The sequence below is a fragment of the Thalia democratica genome, chromosome 4, assembly GCF_965202585.1.
Source record: "Thalia democratica chromosome 4, ktThaDemo2.hap1.1, whole genome shotgun sequence".
NCBI classification, from domain to species: Eukaryota; Metazoa; Chordata; class Thaliacea; order Salpida; family Salpidae; genus Thalia; species Thalia democratica.
Genome location: NC_139168.1, coordinates 50,057,087 through 50,075,829, shown reverse-complemented (window position 1 = coordinate 50,075,829; position 18,743 = coordinate 50,057,087). Strand labels below are relative to the sequence as shown.

Below are 18,743 nucleotides of genomic sequence, written 5' to 3'. Positions count from 1 at the left end.
ATTGTTATTTGATTCACCTTAATAAAAGACTCATGCCTAATAAAATTATAAGAATTTCTGAAATTTGTATGTAGTTTTTCGTGTTTTTAAGTTTCATATTATTATTTTGTAATTTATACTTGTCTAGGCGATCGAGCTTATTTACTTAAAATTTTTACTTAAAAACAAATTAAATTTTAATTTTAAGGTTGAATTTATGGTAAAGTTTAGACTTTAGTTAAGTTTCAAAATCAATATAATAATAATAAGAATCTATATGTAGGCTATTACAAATTTTATATTAAAAAAACTAATTAAAATTCTTATTAATTGTTTAATTGTTAGTTAGTTTTACTTTTAACATTCAAAAAATATCATATAACTATAGTAAAAAAAAGTTGAGTTTAAATCGTGTTTTCGAATTCATCAACTAATGTTGAAAACTGGAAATATTCCAGAACTATTTTCGATAATAATACATACTACATATATATAGAAACTGTAATTTAGTGCAGTGGTCGGCACGGTGCACACTAGTGTACATGAAATTTCTCTAGGGTGCACGAGACTTTTAGGGTGCATGAAACTTATTTTGGGGTACATAATTTTTTTTTGCGCAGAAACTAAATTAAAGTTTTTTTTTTTAATCTTACTACATTTAAGATATATTCAACCTTGATATCTAATTGACCATTTTGTTTTTAATAAAACGACCGTTTTTGTACTTTCCTAGTTTTATTCTGTTACATTATGTAAAAATTCTTCCACCCTTAGCCGCCCAAAGAAAAATCGAAGTGAGCAAATCTCATAGATTCCTAAAACATAGATGTTAAAAACAGATAGAAGTCAAATTATATAGTTAACTTAACTAAATATTTAAATTTACCATTCAATAAAAAGTACCAAGACTACTGATTGTTAATTGGGGTAGTGGCAATGTATTAAATTAATCTAGTTAGTATTTTAGACCTGGGTGATACAAGTAAAATACTGTTGTAAAAATTGTATCATCGATATTAGAAGTTTATTGAAATGGATAGGGTAAACTGGTAAATTTAAAGTTAGCGTGTAAAAATTAACTGGTTGTTACCGAATTATTATTAAAAAAAAAAGATTAGAAGTGTTTACATATTCTTAAATACTAGCGGCGCTAAGGAATGCAAATTGGGGTGCACAGAATTTTAATTTTGTGATTTAGGGTTCACGGATTCGAAGTTGCCTGCCGACCACTGATTAAGTGTATTAAATAAAAAGCAAAATTCTATAGATTATCACGAGATACAGTATAAATTTAAATTCAACTAAGTTTATAAGTTTTTTACTAAACGTTATGTTTTTTAAACAGTAACATAATATTTTGTTTTCTACTTGACCAGAATTGGAATAAGATATATGATTTGGAAGAAAGTTTACCTCCGTTTATTGGTTTATGTAAAGATCTTACAAGAACTCCTATATATTGTGCTTTAGGTGAAATTGAAATAAGACTTAATTTGAAAGAATACGATGGTTACTCGGTAAGCTAGTGTTGTATAAGTGTATAAAACTTAGTTTTATAGGCTAATGCATTCTACATACTTACTTTATTTAATTTATATTTATGCTGAAATATTTTATTGAAACATCTGCATTTGGTTGCTTCTTTAAAAATTTGATAGCTTTTTAATATTTTGCATAGCATCAAACACCACCGGATTACAGACCTGCTAAGAAGAAAAATAGTTTACTAGATGAAGAAAATTCAAGTAAAGGTACAAATGATGATGAGAATCATAATGTTGATGTTATAGGGCACTGGGAGGAAAGGCTAACCATGTTTCAAAAACTCATACTTGTCAAACTTTTCAAACCAGCGAGAGTGAGTAAAAAAGAAAGCTGTTTTTAAAAACTATATTGAAATGAATGTACTTTTTTTTATGTAAAAAGATAAATATTTTTATATCATTAAACCTTATTGTCTGAAAAATACTTTTATTTTATATTGTTAACTTTTGGACTAAATCAGCCTAACTAATTAAATAGGTGGTACCAGCAATAATGGACTTTGTTTTAATGAATTTGGGTCGAAAGTTTGTCGAAAATCCCCCAGTTACTTTTCACTCTTTATTCGAAGACATGACTAATACTACTCCACTTGTGTTCGTATTAAGTCCTGGCTCAGATCCTATGGCTTCATTCATCAGGTTCACCAAGGAAAAAAATAAACAAGAAAGTTATCAGGCCATATCGTTAGGACAAGGTTTAAGATTATATAAAAAATTATAAAATAAGTTAATAAAGTTATCATATAAATCTGATATTTATTACTAAGTCTTTCTGAAAACTCTCTGTAGTACCCCTTTACGTTGAAATTAAACACTTTAAAATTGTAGTTGTCAAAAGCTTATAAAAATTTTAACTCTTATGATTCAAACCAAATCAAATAATAGTGAGTTTTCATTGGTTACTACTTAAATAAAATTAGTAGTTAGACATTTTTAAAACCAGTATATACTGTTATAACCACAGAGATGTATTTATAGTACTAGTTATGTTTATGGTCTTAAATTTGTGGTCTCCAAGTACTTAGCTAAACTATGTATCTTACTTATGAGAAGCTTAATGTACTAAAGTTACAAATAATGTAATCATACTTAAAGTAACTTTATCCTAAGTTATAAATTATAGCACAATTTGAAAGAATTAAAAGTACTTTATTTTAGTATATTAACTACAAAAAGTCTAAAAGAAACTGTTTGAATAACTACACAAGTAAAAACTATGAAAAGTGTAAACAATCGTAAAGTTTATAAATACTAGTAGTTTAGAAGAGTTAATGTTCGCTATTTGATATTCTTGATCTCGAAATTAGATGCTCGATGTTCTTAAACTCGTAGCTCTTTAATGATTTGGCTCGTTGAATTTAACTTGGTGATTCGTTGATTCTGCGAACTTCATTGTAACTTAAGACGGCACAAAGCGCAATTTAAAACTAACACGTGTTTGGAAGACAAACGCCGATATATATGCATCGGAAAGAAATTAACTCCTTCAAATAAATAATTGTTTTGGGAATTGGGAAAATTGTTTTAAGAATGCTGAGAGAATATTTTTATAGCTGTTTTTAGCGAATAGATAGATTCTTTCTCAAAAATATAAAATAATGCATGCCTATGGCACACTGTTATACTGTTTGATTGCTTTCAAAATACTTTATTCTTATTCTTGTTGTACCTCAGCTGGGTTTGTTGGGTAAAAAAGGATATTATAAGGTATTGTGGTCGAAATTGGTTATGCCTGCGCTTGTTTTCAAGCTATCGTCTTATATTTTTAAATGTGAATTACATAATTGTTGAGAAATAATATTCAATTTACACACACTACTATAAGTGCAAAATACAAAAAAAAAAGTTAGTGAACATTACAAAAGCTAACTAAAATATTTATGCGGTACCAAACATACTTAATTAAGCATAAGCGAAATAGATAACTAAAGCACTATTGTTTTCAACAATTATTAGTTACTTATACATTCGAAAACAAAAATCCGCTTACAGTTTAACAACTCAACAAAAAGTAACTGACTAAAGTAAAACACACTTTCGGACAGTTAATGTTATATAGATTTCAGAAAGTGTTACTTCGTTTTTAGATACAAACTTATCTATTTTACATTAATTCATTCACGAAATTTTCAAATAGTATTTTCAAAAATCTAGCTTTTATAACTTTTTTTCCACTTTGAAATAAAAATTTTGTTACAATTTTAATTTTATCAGAACAAATTTGAACTTTTGATTGACTTTTTTTAAACAACACATGTTAGAGTCATTTAATATTTTAAACGTTAATGTTTTAATTTAGGCCAAGGACCCGTTGCAGAGAAACTATTAGAAAATGCAAGGATCTCGGGAGGCTGGGTTTTTCTTCAAAATTGTCATCTCGCCAAGTCTTTTATGCCCAGACTTGAAGAAATTTTCAAAGCGTGAGTAATGTTTGCTTTTAAACTTAGTTATATAATTACAGTTTATAAAAAAAATTTGCTTTAATAATTGATTCTGACTGAGCTAATAAAAAATGTGTTTGATTTTTAGTATTTGTCGTTTTTAATAATTGCAGTCTCACACTTAAAGTTTTTTTTTTGTATTTTACTTTGACATAAAACTAAAGTTTTTGTGTATTTTAAAATATTTAATTTTTTTTCATTATTTCGACTTCTATTATAAGATACATTTATTGGTATAAAGGTACAAAACGTACAACTTTTCGTTTGTCTGTCATTCTATACTAGCTGTTAAGGGCATAGGAGGGTTAACACACTTTTTTTCAAATTTAGTCTGATTTTTTACATAATTAGATAAGCTACTTTTTACTGCTTGTCAAAAATCAAAGTAAATTTTGAGATATAAGCGATCAAAGTTAGAGCCCTCAATAGGTTCTTTATGGGAGGCGCAAACTAAAAGAGCAACAATAGACTATTTCACAAAAGTTTGTCTCCTCCTTTAGTTTTTCAGTAATTGTTTTAAAACTTTTTGAGAGTAATCATTAATACATTTTAAACAACTTGTAGGAAACAGATTTTTTATTTTTTGTTTTTTATAAAAAAGTTTTTTTTTTTTATGTTTTTTTTTTAATTTTGGTCATACAATTTTTATTATTTTTTTCAAAAATCTGGTTTCTACAAGTGGTTTGTAATATTACTAAGTACTTCCATACGGTTGTATCGGTTTTTTAACTAAACTTGTTATATCTCGAAAGTTAATTGATTTTTTTCTGTTCTATAAAAAGTATCTTATAGTATATACTCTAAGCTTTGAAATAAGTGCCAATGTTAATTTATGTAAAAAAGATAAGTTTGCCCCCTATACCCTTAATTGACAAATGTTTCTTTTTAGAATGAAAGAAATGAAAAGAAAAGAAATTCACTCAGAGTTCAGGTTGTTCTTGAGTTCGATGCCAGCTCCATTTTTCCCTGTTACTTTGCTACAAGGTTCTGTAAAGGTTAGTAGTTTTAAATTAAATTACAAATTACTTATAAATAAGTACGTTTTTTAGGTAACAAACGAGCCTCCAAAAGGACTTCGGTCCAATCTACGCGGTGCATTTGCTGCCCTGACACCCACTTTTTTTGAAGACCACCATCTTGGTGTTTCGTGGAGGAAAATTATATTTGGAATTTGTTTTTTCCATGCTATTATACAAGTATGTTGGTTTTAAAGTAGTGTATACAGTACTACTTGTCTAATTTTTAATAAGTTATTCAAGTTGAAGAAGCAATTAATTTGATTTTAGTGCAAGTTTTTTATAATATTTTATTTTTCTACATAAAAAATATTTTTGTTTAATGCATTAATAGCTTTATACTTTGTAATTTACTTTTATCTGTTTCTAATGGCTTTAAAAGTGTTTAACTTTTTTTTAATATATTTAGGAACGAAAAAAATTTGGACCTCTAGGATGGAATATTCGATATCCATTCACAGACTCCGACCGAGAATGTGCTCAGCTTAACTTGCAACTGTTCTGTTCACAAGAAGGTATAATACCATGGGATGCTCTAGTGTATATTACTGGAGAAATTACTTATGGTGGTAGAGTAACTGATGCTATCGACCAGAGGTGTCTAAGAACTGTTAGTCATTTTATTTAAACTTTTAAAAAAACAACTTTAAGCATAAATTTTGCTTAGAAGTAACTAATCTTTTTTAAACATGCTCGTAGTATTACTTTCAATAAAATACCTGTTTGAATTATTCTAAGTTTAATTATCTTCGCTGAACTTTTTAGTCTTACTAATTCTTCTTAGGTGTTGTCAAAGTTTTTCAGTGAAGACTCGTTGGATGAAGGTTACAAATATTCAGATAGTGGCGTTTATTATGCTCCTGATCTTGACACTCTTCAACAGTACGAGGAGTATATTAACAGTTTACCTTTGGAAGACAATACGGAAATTTTCGGAATGCATAACAATGCTAATCTTGCATTCCAAGTAAGTAAAATTTGGTTTGAAGCTTTGCTATTTCTATGACATAATACATAATACAAAACAGTTTAGTGAGCATTTCAGTGGTCTTTTTTGTCATAGCAACTGTACTAATATACTTAATTGTTTGTGTATAATAAGTAATTAGAAGTAGATAATAACTTATTTTATATAAACTATTTTTAAAATGGCTTTAAATTAACTACTAAACCACGTATGAATTTTAGTCAAAAAGACAAAACAAGTTTAAAAAGTATAATGCATATTATAACTGTTTTTTTTTTTCTTTGGGAAACTGTTTATACCAATGTTTTCAAAGTTTGCATGTGCACAATGATGTGCAGAGTAAATTTAGAAAATCACTACTCTTCTTCAACTTTTTTTAATAAAATGTTTAACTCTATTTGTTAACTTGAGTAATATGCTCAGCCGTGCTGATAGATCGTTGCTGCACGACTATTATTTTATTTATTTTTTTTTAATTGGGCTGTTTGAAAATGTTTTCCTATTTCAGTTAGTTTATTTAGTTGTTTTTTTTTCGTTCGTGTATAAAGAGTGTAACTCAAGTTTCAAATATTTTACAGACTATTTCCACAAGGTTATATCTGATAAAATTTAGTAGTGAAGATTTAAACTTTAAAAATTTGATTATAATTAAACGAAATAATTATGCTAAATTGGTTTCTTCAAGTTAATATGTTTTTATAAAACAACAGATTCAAGAAACGGATGACATGTTTAATTCTATTTTGGAAGTGCAGCCTCGTATGACGTCCTCAGATGGAGGAAAGACAGCTGATGAGATTGTTGAGGAGTTGGCTGAATTAATACTCACTAAACTGAGTTGCTTCAAACTCGACATGGATAAAGCTGATGCTAAAATATTCCAAGTTGATGACAAGGGAAGGTGACTGTCTAATTTAAGTTTTACACTCAAATATTTCCAAAGAACTTAAGTTTTAAGCAATTTTTCTAATATTCTAATAATACTATGTTGTTTAAATTAAACCCAGATCTCCGTAAAAAAACTCTGATAAACTTAAATTCAAAAACTATAAAAACTTATATTAGACCTAAACTGCTCATTGAGTAGCCAATAAACATAATGGTTTTAAATTTTAATCTTTTAGAAACAGCGAAACGATAAATGTTTAGTACAAAAGATAAATATTCTATTTTTAATCAGAACTTTTACTTTTTCTTAATTTTTTTTTAAGTTGGAAAATGTTTTCTTTTATCGTAGACATAGTCTTAATTAAAGCTAAAAATTAAAGTTGTTACTAAGTTCTAAAAGTTAGATTAAATTTCATAACATAAAAAGGGTGATCTAAAAATTTTAAAAACTTAAACGTCAAAATTTAAGTTTATTTTTTATAAGTACTATTTTTGCATACAAGTAAGTTATTTTATTAGAAGAATTCAATTTTAAATACTAAGTTATATATCATTAATTTATAAGGTTATTAAAAATATTTTAGTTTTCTGCTTTACAGCCTAATACAAACATAGCACAACGACTTTTCCTTTCAAAAACACAAGTTAAACTCATTTAGAGCACTTCTTAATTTCTGTAATAACTGTTATTCTGTATTTTTAAATAGTTAATATTTTTAAAACAATTTCGCAGACTAAACTCGTTGACGACTGTGCTACAACAAGAAGTAGAACGCTTCAACAAGTTGCTTGACATCATAATTGATTCGCTAAAAACCATCAAGAAAGCGATCAATGGTATTGTTGTAATGAGTGAAAAAATGGAATTAATTTACAAAAGCTTCCTCAATAATCAAGTGAGTATATCAGTTATTATTTTATGTTTTTTTTTTTGTTAAGATAGATCTATAATTTTGGCAAGAGACCACAAGAGGACGATGTAACCAGGACTGTACGGTTTTTTAATTTAAACGTTGTATCAAAGTGTTTTTGGTTAACCTTTAAATTTACTGTTCTAGTTCCCGTAATCAAAAATTATGAAGTGTTTACTTTGATTTGCTTGCTTATTATCTAATTTATGTAAATTTAGTACGATCAGTTGATTTTTTTTCATTGAAATAAATTTTTTAAACTTCAATCATTGTGTTTTTAAATTAAATGAATATAAATTTTATTAACAATCCATATTTAAAACTTAAACTTTAAGGTTCCGAATATTATTTTGTTCCACTACACGCATATAATACATATAATGTAATATTTTTTGGTGAAAATTTTTTATAGTGTTTTCTCACTAAAAACTAGTTGAACAATACTTACAAGGTACCAACAATGTGGTCCGACTCAGCCTATCCGTCACTGAAGCCACTCGCCTCTTGGGTTTATGATCTTCAGCTCAGATGTCAGTTTATTTACAATTGGATTATTAACGGACCACCAAAAAGTTTTTGGTTGTCAGGATTTTTTTTTCCTCAAGGTGAAAATTGTTATTTTTAAACAACTTAAATTAAACTTTTCATTCTGCCCATGTTTACTGTGGCAAAAGTTATTTAGATCTATACGGTGTTAATTATACTTAATCAAAAATACTAATGTTTATTTTTTAAAACGTTACTAACATGTTTATAACATATTAAATTAGTTATTTAAGTATCAAATGTAAAACTTTGTTTATTGAGATAATAACCCATTTTAACAGGATTCCTTACCGGTGTTTTACAGAACCATGCAAGAAAATATGACTATCCTATTGACAGACTGGCATTTAATTTTTCAGCAACAAAGTTTATAAGAGATCAGTCCCAATATATAGATGAAATTGATAAGATGCAGTATGGTGAAGTTTGTCAATCCGACCAAATTGTTTGTTGTGTTTGTTTTAAAGATTTTGTACTAGCTTAGTACAATAAGCATAATTTTACAAGTATAGTATAATTTTTAGTACAATATATTTTTAAACTCATTTACAAAACTGGTTTATAAAAAATAGTAGTTAGAAGAACTATATTCGGGCATTATAAACCAAATTAAATTTATGTATTCTAATTCCAGTTTGCCTGTTTTAGTTATGAATTCGTTTTTTTTTAATTTATATTTTAAGTTTGATAAACAAAGTTTAAATAGTTTTTGAAAACGCAGCACATTTCTAGCTTTTAATAGTTGGTTTTACTAGTGCTTGATACTTAAAACTAAAATTAGATATCTTTAATTGTTAATATTTTTTTTTGTGAACTTTTAGAGTTATATATATTTTCCTTTTTTGTAGATGGTAAACAAACCACTTTGAAATAATTTAAACTCTAAACTGTTAAAATTTTGAGTATTTATGATCATACCTTCTATTTTTATATAACTAAAACTAAGTTTAATAGCAAAAACTCTAAAAAGTTCTAATATGTAGGTGTAAAAATAACTACAAGTTTTTAAATCATACAATTTTTGATTCTTCCAAACATGTCATTAGTTTTAATACTTAAAGCAATCAGCTAGAACTATAACTTATTATTAGTATAAAAACGGTGTCTATATTAAACAGCAAAATTAATAATTGTACAACTTTAAAATGTTTCAAGTTTTTTCAACTTTTCTAAAATATACACTTTGCAGCTTCCTGATATAAAAGATGGAGTTTATGTGCATGGAATTTTTACAAATTGCTTCAGATTTGACTTAGATTCAATGAAAATGGCAAGTGAAAAGGAACTAGTTATGAACGAGCAAATGCCAATACTGCACATGAAGCCTCAACTTGACTTCTCTCCACCCTTAGAAGACTACATATGTCCTCTGTACAAAACTTCAGCTAGAGCTGGAATTTTATCAACTACTGGTAGGTTATCGTTTTGTAACCATTTTTTTAAGCTTAAATTTGAAACAAGAAGATAGTTAAGAATATATTAGTATTCAAAAAGTCATATCATAAAATTATTAGCAACTGAGACGTTTGTACAAGAGTCAGAATCTTTGTGTTTCTATAATAAACTTGGTACAAAGAAACTATTTATAGTCTTTCAACTATGTTTATTTTACAAACTTATTAGTTAACATAATTTCTTTAAAAGGTAAGGCTTCAGATTTGTTAGGTTATAATTTTTTAAATACTTGCGTAAAATAAGGTTGTAGAATACAAAGCAAATATATTATTTGAGGCTAGTAAACAGACTTTTTTGTACTTTAAAACGTGTAAGATATTAGATTAAATTTTTTTACTTGTAGCTTAAGTAGTAGTAACGTTTAAATAGTAGGACAGCTAAAAATGTTTTATACATAGGAAACCAAAACAATTAAAATTAATAGTTTTGCTTTTTTTACAGTATGTGGGCCTAATAACGGTTTTAGTTATTTCTTCACTTAGTATTGTCAATAAAAAATATAAACTTTTTTTTTGTTAGCATAATTTTTAAGTTTTCTTAATTTTTGTAGTTCTCAACTTCTTTGCTCATTGAAGTCTTTTATGAAATTTTTTTTTTTTAAATATTGGTTCTAATTTACAAGTTCTTTCTTGAAACATAAATACTTGGAATCCTAACTTTTGAAAAAGGGCTTAAACTTGAAGCAAAAGTAAAGCTATAAAATCAATCTCACTGTCTAAGTCTCATGTAAACCTAAGTAGTTTTTAAATCCTTTTTTTTTACTCTGTTTTTGTAGTAATATTTTATCAGTCAATTCCTTAGCCGTTTTCTTGTGAAAAATGCTTTTTTTCTATCTAATAATCAAACTAATATGCAATTTTTTCATGCATTAATCCTTTTAAATATGTTTTTTCTAGACTTAAAAAACATTTGTTTGAAAAACAATCTATCTTCTTCAAGCTTAAACCTACCAGTTAATTTTTTAATGTATATGAATCTGGTATATAAAAGTTTTTTATGAATAATGATCTTATACAATTTTTCAATTAAATTCTTTTTTTGCTACTTTAAATTACTTATTTCTTTTTTATTTAGGTACAAGGTTGCCACTTTACCTGAAAAAACCTGGAATTTGATAATTTAGGCAATAAAAAACCTAGAATTTTGAACAGAAAACCTAGAATTTTTTTAAGCTTGAGTTTTCGTTAATTTTTGTAAAACAGATAAAATTAAAATACTTTAGTTTTTATGACTTATAAATCTATAACTTTAATTAACTTTGTTGTTATGAAAACAATAATATTTTAACATTAACTTTTTGTTGATACTGTTAGTGAGTGGAAGTCATTAGGAAAGAAATAAAAACAATACTTTGTACTTGTAACAAAAATGTTGCACATTTTTTACAGAAAAATATAAAGTGAACAAACTTTTTTAACAAAAAAATATAATAAACTAAACAATGCACATTTTGAATGTTGTCATTCTTCTATTTTAGCACAAGATGGATAATATACTTCAGACAAGTTAATTTTTTTATTAAATTAAAGAAAATGTTTTATAAATCTTTAAAAGTATTATTTACATTAGTTACAATCTATGTATATTTTAATAAAATAGCAGTTTCACTTGCGGTTTTATTTAATTAAAAATTATATTAATATAAAATCCACTAATAACTTGCTAAATTTTATATCAGTTCTAGTGTCGCTAACTAGGGGTGTTCTATTTATACAATGTTAGGGGCCTGGTTTACAACGCAACGTGCGCTTTAACTTATATAATAGATGTCCCCAAGCTAACGTTAAAACTATATTTGTTAAATACACTAATTTGACTTAGTATCTACATACTAAAGGTTTAATAAATAAATTACTTATACTACTTTAAACGTAATTCGAGTTTTTGGTGATCAAATGTATTTACAATAAAATTGGGAAACGAAAGAGTGATAGAATACTATACCATATAAAACACCAATTAATCGAATTATCAGTTGTTTTAAAAGACTAGATTACATGAATCAAAGAAGCTGAAAACTAAGTGTTTGTTTAATCTAAACTCATGAAACAAAATAAAAGCGAACTGGTCGTTCGCTTAAACAAGATCGAAACCATTCACAAAATGAATGCAGCAAAAAGTCGCCAACAAAAACGATGGCTGATAGTTAACTGATAACAGTAAAAATTAAAAAGTTAGTGGCTGAAAGTTAACTGCAAAGCAGCAAAAACTAAAAGCATAGCTCAAGCGTACCCAGAGCTTTTACACAAAATATGCTCTCTCAAAAAGGAGAACATGCAAATAGCATTACAATAGCACTTACTTCTATGACTTAGTTCTTGTTTAAAAAAGTATGAGATTTTAATTAATTATTGCAACTTTTAAAATATCAAATAATAGTTTAACAAGAATTAATAAAAGATAACACGTTCGAACTAAGAAAAAATTCAACTAGACTTTTAGCTATTTGTATTAAACCAACATAACGGCTTTTGAACAACCATCTTAAAAGAACTTAGTACAGGTTTCAACATAATAAAATAAATTGCACTATTTACAGTAACTCTTTAGTAATTTATATCTTTTCAATAGCAGTTTATTTAACTCAATAATAACTTACTACTAAAAATTATCAAAAAAAGATGTGCTTTCAAAAACCTTGAACAAAATCTGAAAAACCTGAAAAAAATTTAGAAAAAAGTAGTGGCGACCCTGTATGTAGTTAGATATTTAGTTCTTAACTACACAAACTTGTTTACTTAATTTTACAACAGGGCACTCAACAAATTTTGTTGTTTTTATACATCTGCCAACTGATAAAAAGCCTGATTTTTGGGTATCAAGAGGTTCTGCTTGTGTTTCTCAGCTGTCAAAGTAATCAAAAATCACCCTTGCATTCGACTGTGAATTATGTTAATATGTATATTTTAATCACTGTGTTTCGAAAATGTTTACTTTGTGACTCACTTTTTTTAAATAATAATAATAATAATAAATTCGATTGTTTTATTCTTGGCCTCAATATCTTTAAACTTATTTATAAAAGTTTTCCTTATTAAATTTGCAAGTAAGTTGTTTATTTAATTGTTATAGTTATATATTTTTCAATATGTTACAGAAATATTCCAGATCTATGTTTTATAAAATTATATAACTTAAATGATATTTTTATTTAAACACAAAATTATTGTAGTTATTTATTACTGATGTTCATGTATTCACGTAAAGCTTGATCTAAGACAGGCATTTGGTGATCGCAGGCCACATTTCAAAAGTTTAATATTTGCGAGCCGCAGTCGTAGTTTCAGTTTTTACTTTTTATAGTGTACTCAAAATATTTAGTGCAAGTGTTGACTTTTTTTTTTTGCTATTCACTTCAAACCTCCAAATATCTAAAGAAATTTTTCTTTTGTGAGCCGAATTTGCATGCTCGTGGACCGCAGTTTGCCGATACCTGGATTTCAACAAGTATTTACTTTAAAAATTACTATGTACAACAAACATATTTTACATATTAATTCATAAGTCTTCCCAAAACTATGAGCAAGCTAAAATATAAATTGAATTTTTTTTTGTAATAGTAAGTAAAGTAAGTAAACCTAACTTTAAAACTTTTTTTCAATTATTAACTAAACGAATTCAAGGTCTGAATGATCATTGAATTACTTAGTGTATATTATAACTAGTTTTTAAAATGGTTGAAAAAAATGCTTAGCATTTACTTATTTAAAACACCTTTGTATTTGTTAAAAGTTCTTAGACGTACATAAGCATTATATTAATATCTTTTAAGATACCATTTGCAACATGAAACAATAATAAACAATGATCTTCACCACGCATTCGACAAAAACAGTATCCGAAACAACCTACGACCGGTTTCGTCCTTGTTAGGACTCTTTAGACAGGCATAGTCGCGAGAAACCGCAGTTGAGATCTTACCAAGCGGGCTTAAGTACAAAGTACTAAAGCTACCGTTTGTGGGTAAAGTTGACACAGCTCAACGTCTCAGACATTATTATAAGCTTGTAGTCTATACAACATAAAACCAAAGTAATAAAAATATAATATTGAAAGATTTTTTTTTTAAATAAGCTTATTAAAAAATAGTAAGAATGAATTTAGATTTCTTTTATAAATTTTAGTTATGTATTACGGTAGGAGTTTTTAAACAAAGAAAAGAATAGAAAAGTAAGCGTATAAGTTATAAATAAAATTCAAGATAAAGGTATCTAAAATAAAGTTTAGTCACAATAGTAACACCTAAACTTACAAAATTTATGAAAAATATGGTGTTTGATTAACAGCAAAATTATTTATAGATTTCTTTACAAAAATTATATACGTTTATATAATTAGAGCAGAGAAACTGGTTTTATAAAAACACTATAATCCATGACAAAAAAATATTATAATTAAATTAAATAAGATTTATTTTATAATTGTAACTGATAAACCAAAGCTTTGAAAAAAATAGAACGAAAAGAAATAAGAATACAAAAACAGATATTTTATTTCGAAATAAGTATATAACACGACTTAAAAAAGTTAAATCTATTTATTAAAGTAAAAAGAAACAAATAAATTTAGCACAAATTAATTATGATATGACAAAAAAACCATCTATTATTTTGTAAATATTTAAATTAGAATTATTGTATAAAATAGGTTAGCACTTAGTATTTTAAAAATTTAGTTATAAGTCGTATATACAAGATGTATTCTAAAAAAAAAAATATCAAAAAGTTTAAAGTTAATTATTTTGTTTAAATATCTAGGTATAAAAATCTAAAAAGTTACTTAAGATGATTTAGTACAGTTAAGTGAAAAAAGTTACCATTTTTATTAATCTTGGTTAGAAAAAATATATATTTCAAGTCGACTTAAAAGTTCTTAATGTGTAAAATATTTAATGTTAAAACATAAATTCGAAAAAAAGCAGTTGTGTAAACTAACTTGATATCTTTTATGAACTATTTTTTAACCGTTTTCTAGCTCTTTTTATCTGAAAACTTTTGCTTATCTAGTTTTGTCTTAAACCTCGGTTACTACTGTATCTTTTTAAAATAGTTTTGTATGCACGGTAGACTCTAAAAATGTTTTTGGAATTCTTCAAAGAAGTTTTTAGTCCGACTACAAATAGTGGCTTCGACAAAACTTTTTTTTGAACATTTTTAGATTTTGTTTTGTATGTCTGTCGCTTCTTAACCTTTTTAGACTAGCCTTGTAATTTGTAAAACATTTTTAAGGTTTTTGACTAACTACAAACAAAGATTTTGACAAAATTAGTTCTTTCGTAAAAATACTGCTGTTTGCTAATTCAATTTTACTTAATTTCAAGAAAGTTGAATTTCGTTTCTTTTGCGTTGTGCTAGACTTGCGCAATCCAACCGTTTTTGCGCAATCCCACTTTGAGATTTTTGTTTTTTCATCAGTTATCTCTATTACAACCAATATTTATATTCTTTTATTTTAGAACACGGATTAGAAACATCAATTATGTTAATTAAATTTTCACCATCAGTAGATTCAAATCTATTTGGAGCTTTATTTATGCTTTTTTCGACGTTCACTTTGACTATGTTTGTTTGAATACTTGACGGACTAGATACTTTCCACTCATATTGTCTTTCAAAATCATGCTTCTTCCCTTTTACAGCCAAGTATCGGACATCTAGTAAACCTCAAAACTAGCTTTTCACGTTCAGCTTTATCTTCATTCATACCAACTTCAATCCTTTTATTGTCTCTTTTACAAACTTTACTAGTGTCTTATCAGTACATTTAATTATTTCACCAAAATAGTCATAGAATTATGTCCAGTAAAGATAATTTTCATTCCAATGACTGTAAAGTTCTACAAGTGTAAAAATACAAGCGACTTTTGAGGTTTTAAAATTAAAGTTTTACATTTAAAAAATAAATTTCTATCGTAACTTTCAAGCTGACGTAACATACTTGCATAGTTACAATACTTATAGTAGTTTTTGTATTAATATGAATTTTTACAAGTCATTATACCAGCCTTATATAATTACCGAGCTATATAACTACCAGATAGTAAAACACTTCAAAAAATAAGATTAAATTATGGTGTATGAATAAATTCAAATAAATACAAATTTTAGCAAGTATAACTTAAGTAAAGATGTTTATAAAGATGTTATGTAAAGATTGAAATTAATAAATTGTTAATATTTTTGCTTTTTCATTTAATGCTATTTGCGTATTTAACTTAGGTCGTTCTTCCTCAATCAATATTGATCCCAGGCTGTAGAGTTTGCTTTGTTTACATCGTTTCAAAACTTTAAAGTTTTGAACTATGTCAGTGTTTTGACAGCATGTGCAATTAAAAAGATGGACGTATTTTGCGCTGTTTTCATTTGTTCTGCAGTAATCTGTAATTCGTCGGAAGACATGTCATATGTTTCTCCAACATAGAAGATGCTCTGATCTCAGAGCAGGTGTATTTATAAATACTTCCGAGTATTTACTTTTGTTGCTAAAGTAGTCAGAAATTTTTTTGCTGGTGTAGGCCGGTGTAAAAACAACGTTGTGTCTTTGAAATATAGATGCTAGGATAGTTTTTAAAATCGTAAAAAACAATTACCAACGTAAACTGTTGTGAAATAAGAGCAATTTTTGATGTATGTCTTCTTTTCTTTTTTCGTTTTTATCTTTTGGTTTTTTTTGACTGTTGAGTTGTCGATTTTAAGAACTTCAAGGAATTTGTTGATTTTGGACTCTATAAGGTTTTTTAGATACGTATTCTTAAATAACAAGTTTTTAACTTTTTTAAATTCTTCTTTATAAGCAATAAAATTTGAGCAAATAATTAGCGCACTGTTTAGATAAAAGTTTATCAAATTAAGTTTCCAAAATTTTTGACAAATACTAGTGTGTTGCATTATTAGGCCTGTGTCTGTTGGTTTTCTGTAAACATTTGTGTGTAGTTTGTTTGATTCTTGCTTTACTTCAGTGTCGAGAAACGGTAGTTTTCCGTCAACAGATCTTTCTAGAGTGAATTTCAAGTTTTAGTGTAGAGTATTACCTTTTACTTACTAAAAACCATTTAGTTTCTAAACTAGTAAGTTAGTGCGCTTGATAGAATACAACATATAAATGTGTTTGGCTTCAAATGTACAAAGTTTAAGATTATTTGCTACTTATATAAAATTTGTTTGTGTTTAAGATTAACTATTGTTATTTATAACTAACTTTTTGAATTTGCTTTTATAATCACACAACTTAATAAGTACTTATAAATTTCTAACTTATAGATCTCATCCCTTTTATTCCACATGTTTGAAGTTTAATTATATTGTACAAGTCCACATACCAGTATAGATGTAATTGGACTTGCTTAAACAGCTCTAAACTACTAATCTAAAACTTATAAAAATATTGCTAAATACTACAATATTTTAAAAATTAATTAGACTGAATGTATTTTAAAAATTGAACTTGTTTCCTTACTTTTTTCCATAGTTGTTACATGTTGTATAAAAGTACGAATGCTACTACAGAAAACATAACAAATAAAAATATTATTTTTCTTTAAGTTTTAGATGATTTAGTGTTTCTTAATTTATTGATGCAAAGCTTCTATTTTTATCAGTCGATCACACTTAAATTAAACATAGGAATTTAAAATTTTGTTTATTTTTTTACTAAATTTAAAGTACAAACTGTGATATAAATACAATTATTTCGAAGTATACATAATCAATGTTTTAAATTAGGGGTGGACAACGTAAATAATCGACGGGCCGAATCCAAAAAAATTAGACCTCAGCGGGTAGGAACATTTCAATTAAGTGATCTCCCGGATTCAGCTAAATCCTTTTTTAGATCCGGATCTTTATTCAAAAATGTTATCCGGATACGGCTAAGTACTAATTTTAGACAAGGTTTCGTATCCGAATAGAACTAATTTCAAAAGATTTGGATCCGGCTGGATGCTAATTGATCTGGTGTTTTAAAACTTTAAATCAACTTATTAATTACCAAGGTTCTCAAGTATAAAATTTTAAGTTAATTTTTATTAAGTACATATAATTCTATATATATTACAACTCTGGACCTAATTAATACTAGTTAGTTTTATAAAAACAATAATTTACTTACTAAAAGTTATTCGAGCCTAAGATTTCAAGCTAAAACATTAAAAAATTTTAACTAGTCAAAATTATTTAATTTTGGTAATCCTTGGCTCGAGGCTACATTAACAATAAAATTCAGAAGTTAACTAAGATAACAGTATTAAACTACTATCTTTTAATTAAAAAAAAACTTATAAAGATTCATTCTAATTTTGTTAGATAGTAAACAAAAACTACACAAATAATATTCCTAAACAAATCACATTTAAAATTAATGAGATATTGTTTTGAAGTATTATCATCAGTTGGTCATCATTAAACTTAACCATTTAATTAATCAAAAATTCTTTTATTAAAATATCAATAGCAGAAGAGAGTGCAAACTGTAGTCTCAACTTGGAATATTCTACTAAAATGTTAAGTTGAGCAGTTATACTTAAAGTAGTAGTAAACGTTATTAAAAATTACAAACCTTAACATTTATAAGAACAACTCACTACACATCTGGGAAAGACATTAATTTTTTACATGTCATTTGTATGAAAATCATTATGATAGGTAAGATCATCAAAGTAAGTTCAGCAAACAATTTTTTTCAATAGTTTGAGAAAGAACTAATTCAACTGACTTGATACAGAACAAAATACTATAACAAAAGAGTGTTTTTATTACCACAAAAATTGAAAGCCATTTTAAAAAACGTTTTCAGGTTAAAGTCTTCAATTTATTTTGTGAAAATAATTTTAAAAAAGTTTTGTACAAGTTTTGTAATGTTTACATTGGCTTGTAGGATTTCAAATAATTTTTAAAAAGCCTAGCGGGCCGGATCAACTTTTTCCGCGGGCCGGATTCCATTTAAATTTAAAAAAGGTTTGGGGGCCGGTCATTTTGACTCCGAGGGCCGGATCCGGCCCG

The 18,743-nt window shown here is 26.7% G+C and overlaps 1 protein-coding gene across 1 annotated transcript in view; it reads left to right on the top strand.

Annotated features, from left to right (window-relative positions):
• The window catches only part of LOC145835223 (dynein axonemal heavy chain 6-like), a 60,227-nt gene extending 47,540 nt beyond the window's left edge, over nt 1-12,687 (top strand). Inside the window, exons 67-80 of the mRNA XM_082942784.1 lie at nt 1,356-1,496; nt 1,658-1,837; nt 2,002-2,218; nt 3,823-3,943; nt 4,854-4,959; nt 5,014-5,160; nt 5,390-5,590; nt 5,765-5,947; nt 6,658-6,848; nt 7,569-7,731; nt 8,198-8,351; nt 8,574-8,737; nt 9,482-9,704; nt 12,501-12,687. Of these exons, the coding sequence (XP_082798910.1) occupies nt 1,356-1,496; nt 1,658-1,837; nt 2,002-2,218; nt 3,823-3,943; nt 4,854-4,959; nt 5,014-5,160; nt 5,390-5,590; nt 5,765-5,947; nt 6,658-6,848; nt 7,569-7,731; nt 8,198-8,351; nt 8,574-8,737; nt 9,482-9,704; nt 12,501-12,604 (2,295 nt within the window). The 3' untranslated portion in view covers nt 12,605-12,687. The remainder of the gene's footprint in view (nt 1-1,355; nt 1,497-1,657; nt 1,838-2,001; nt 2,219-3,822; nt 3,944-4,853; nt 4,960-5,013; nt 5,161-5,389; nt 5,591-5,764; nt 5,948-6,657; nt 6,849-7,568; nt 7,732-8,197; nt 8,352-8,573; nt 8,738-9,481; nt 9,705-12,500) is intronic.
• Nucleotides 12,688-18,743: the final 6,056 nt, after the last annotated feature.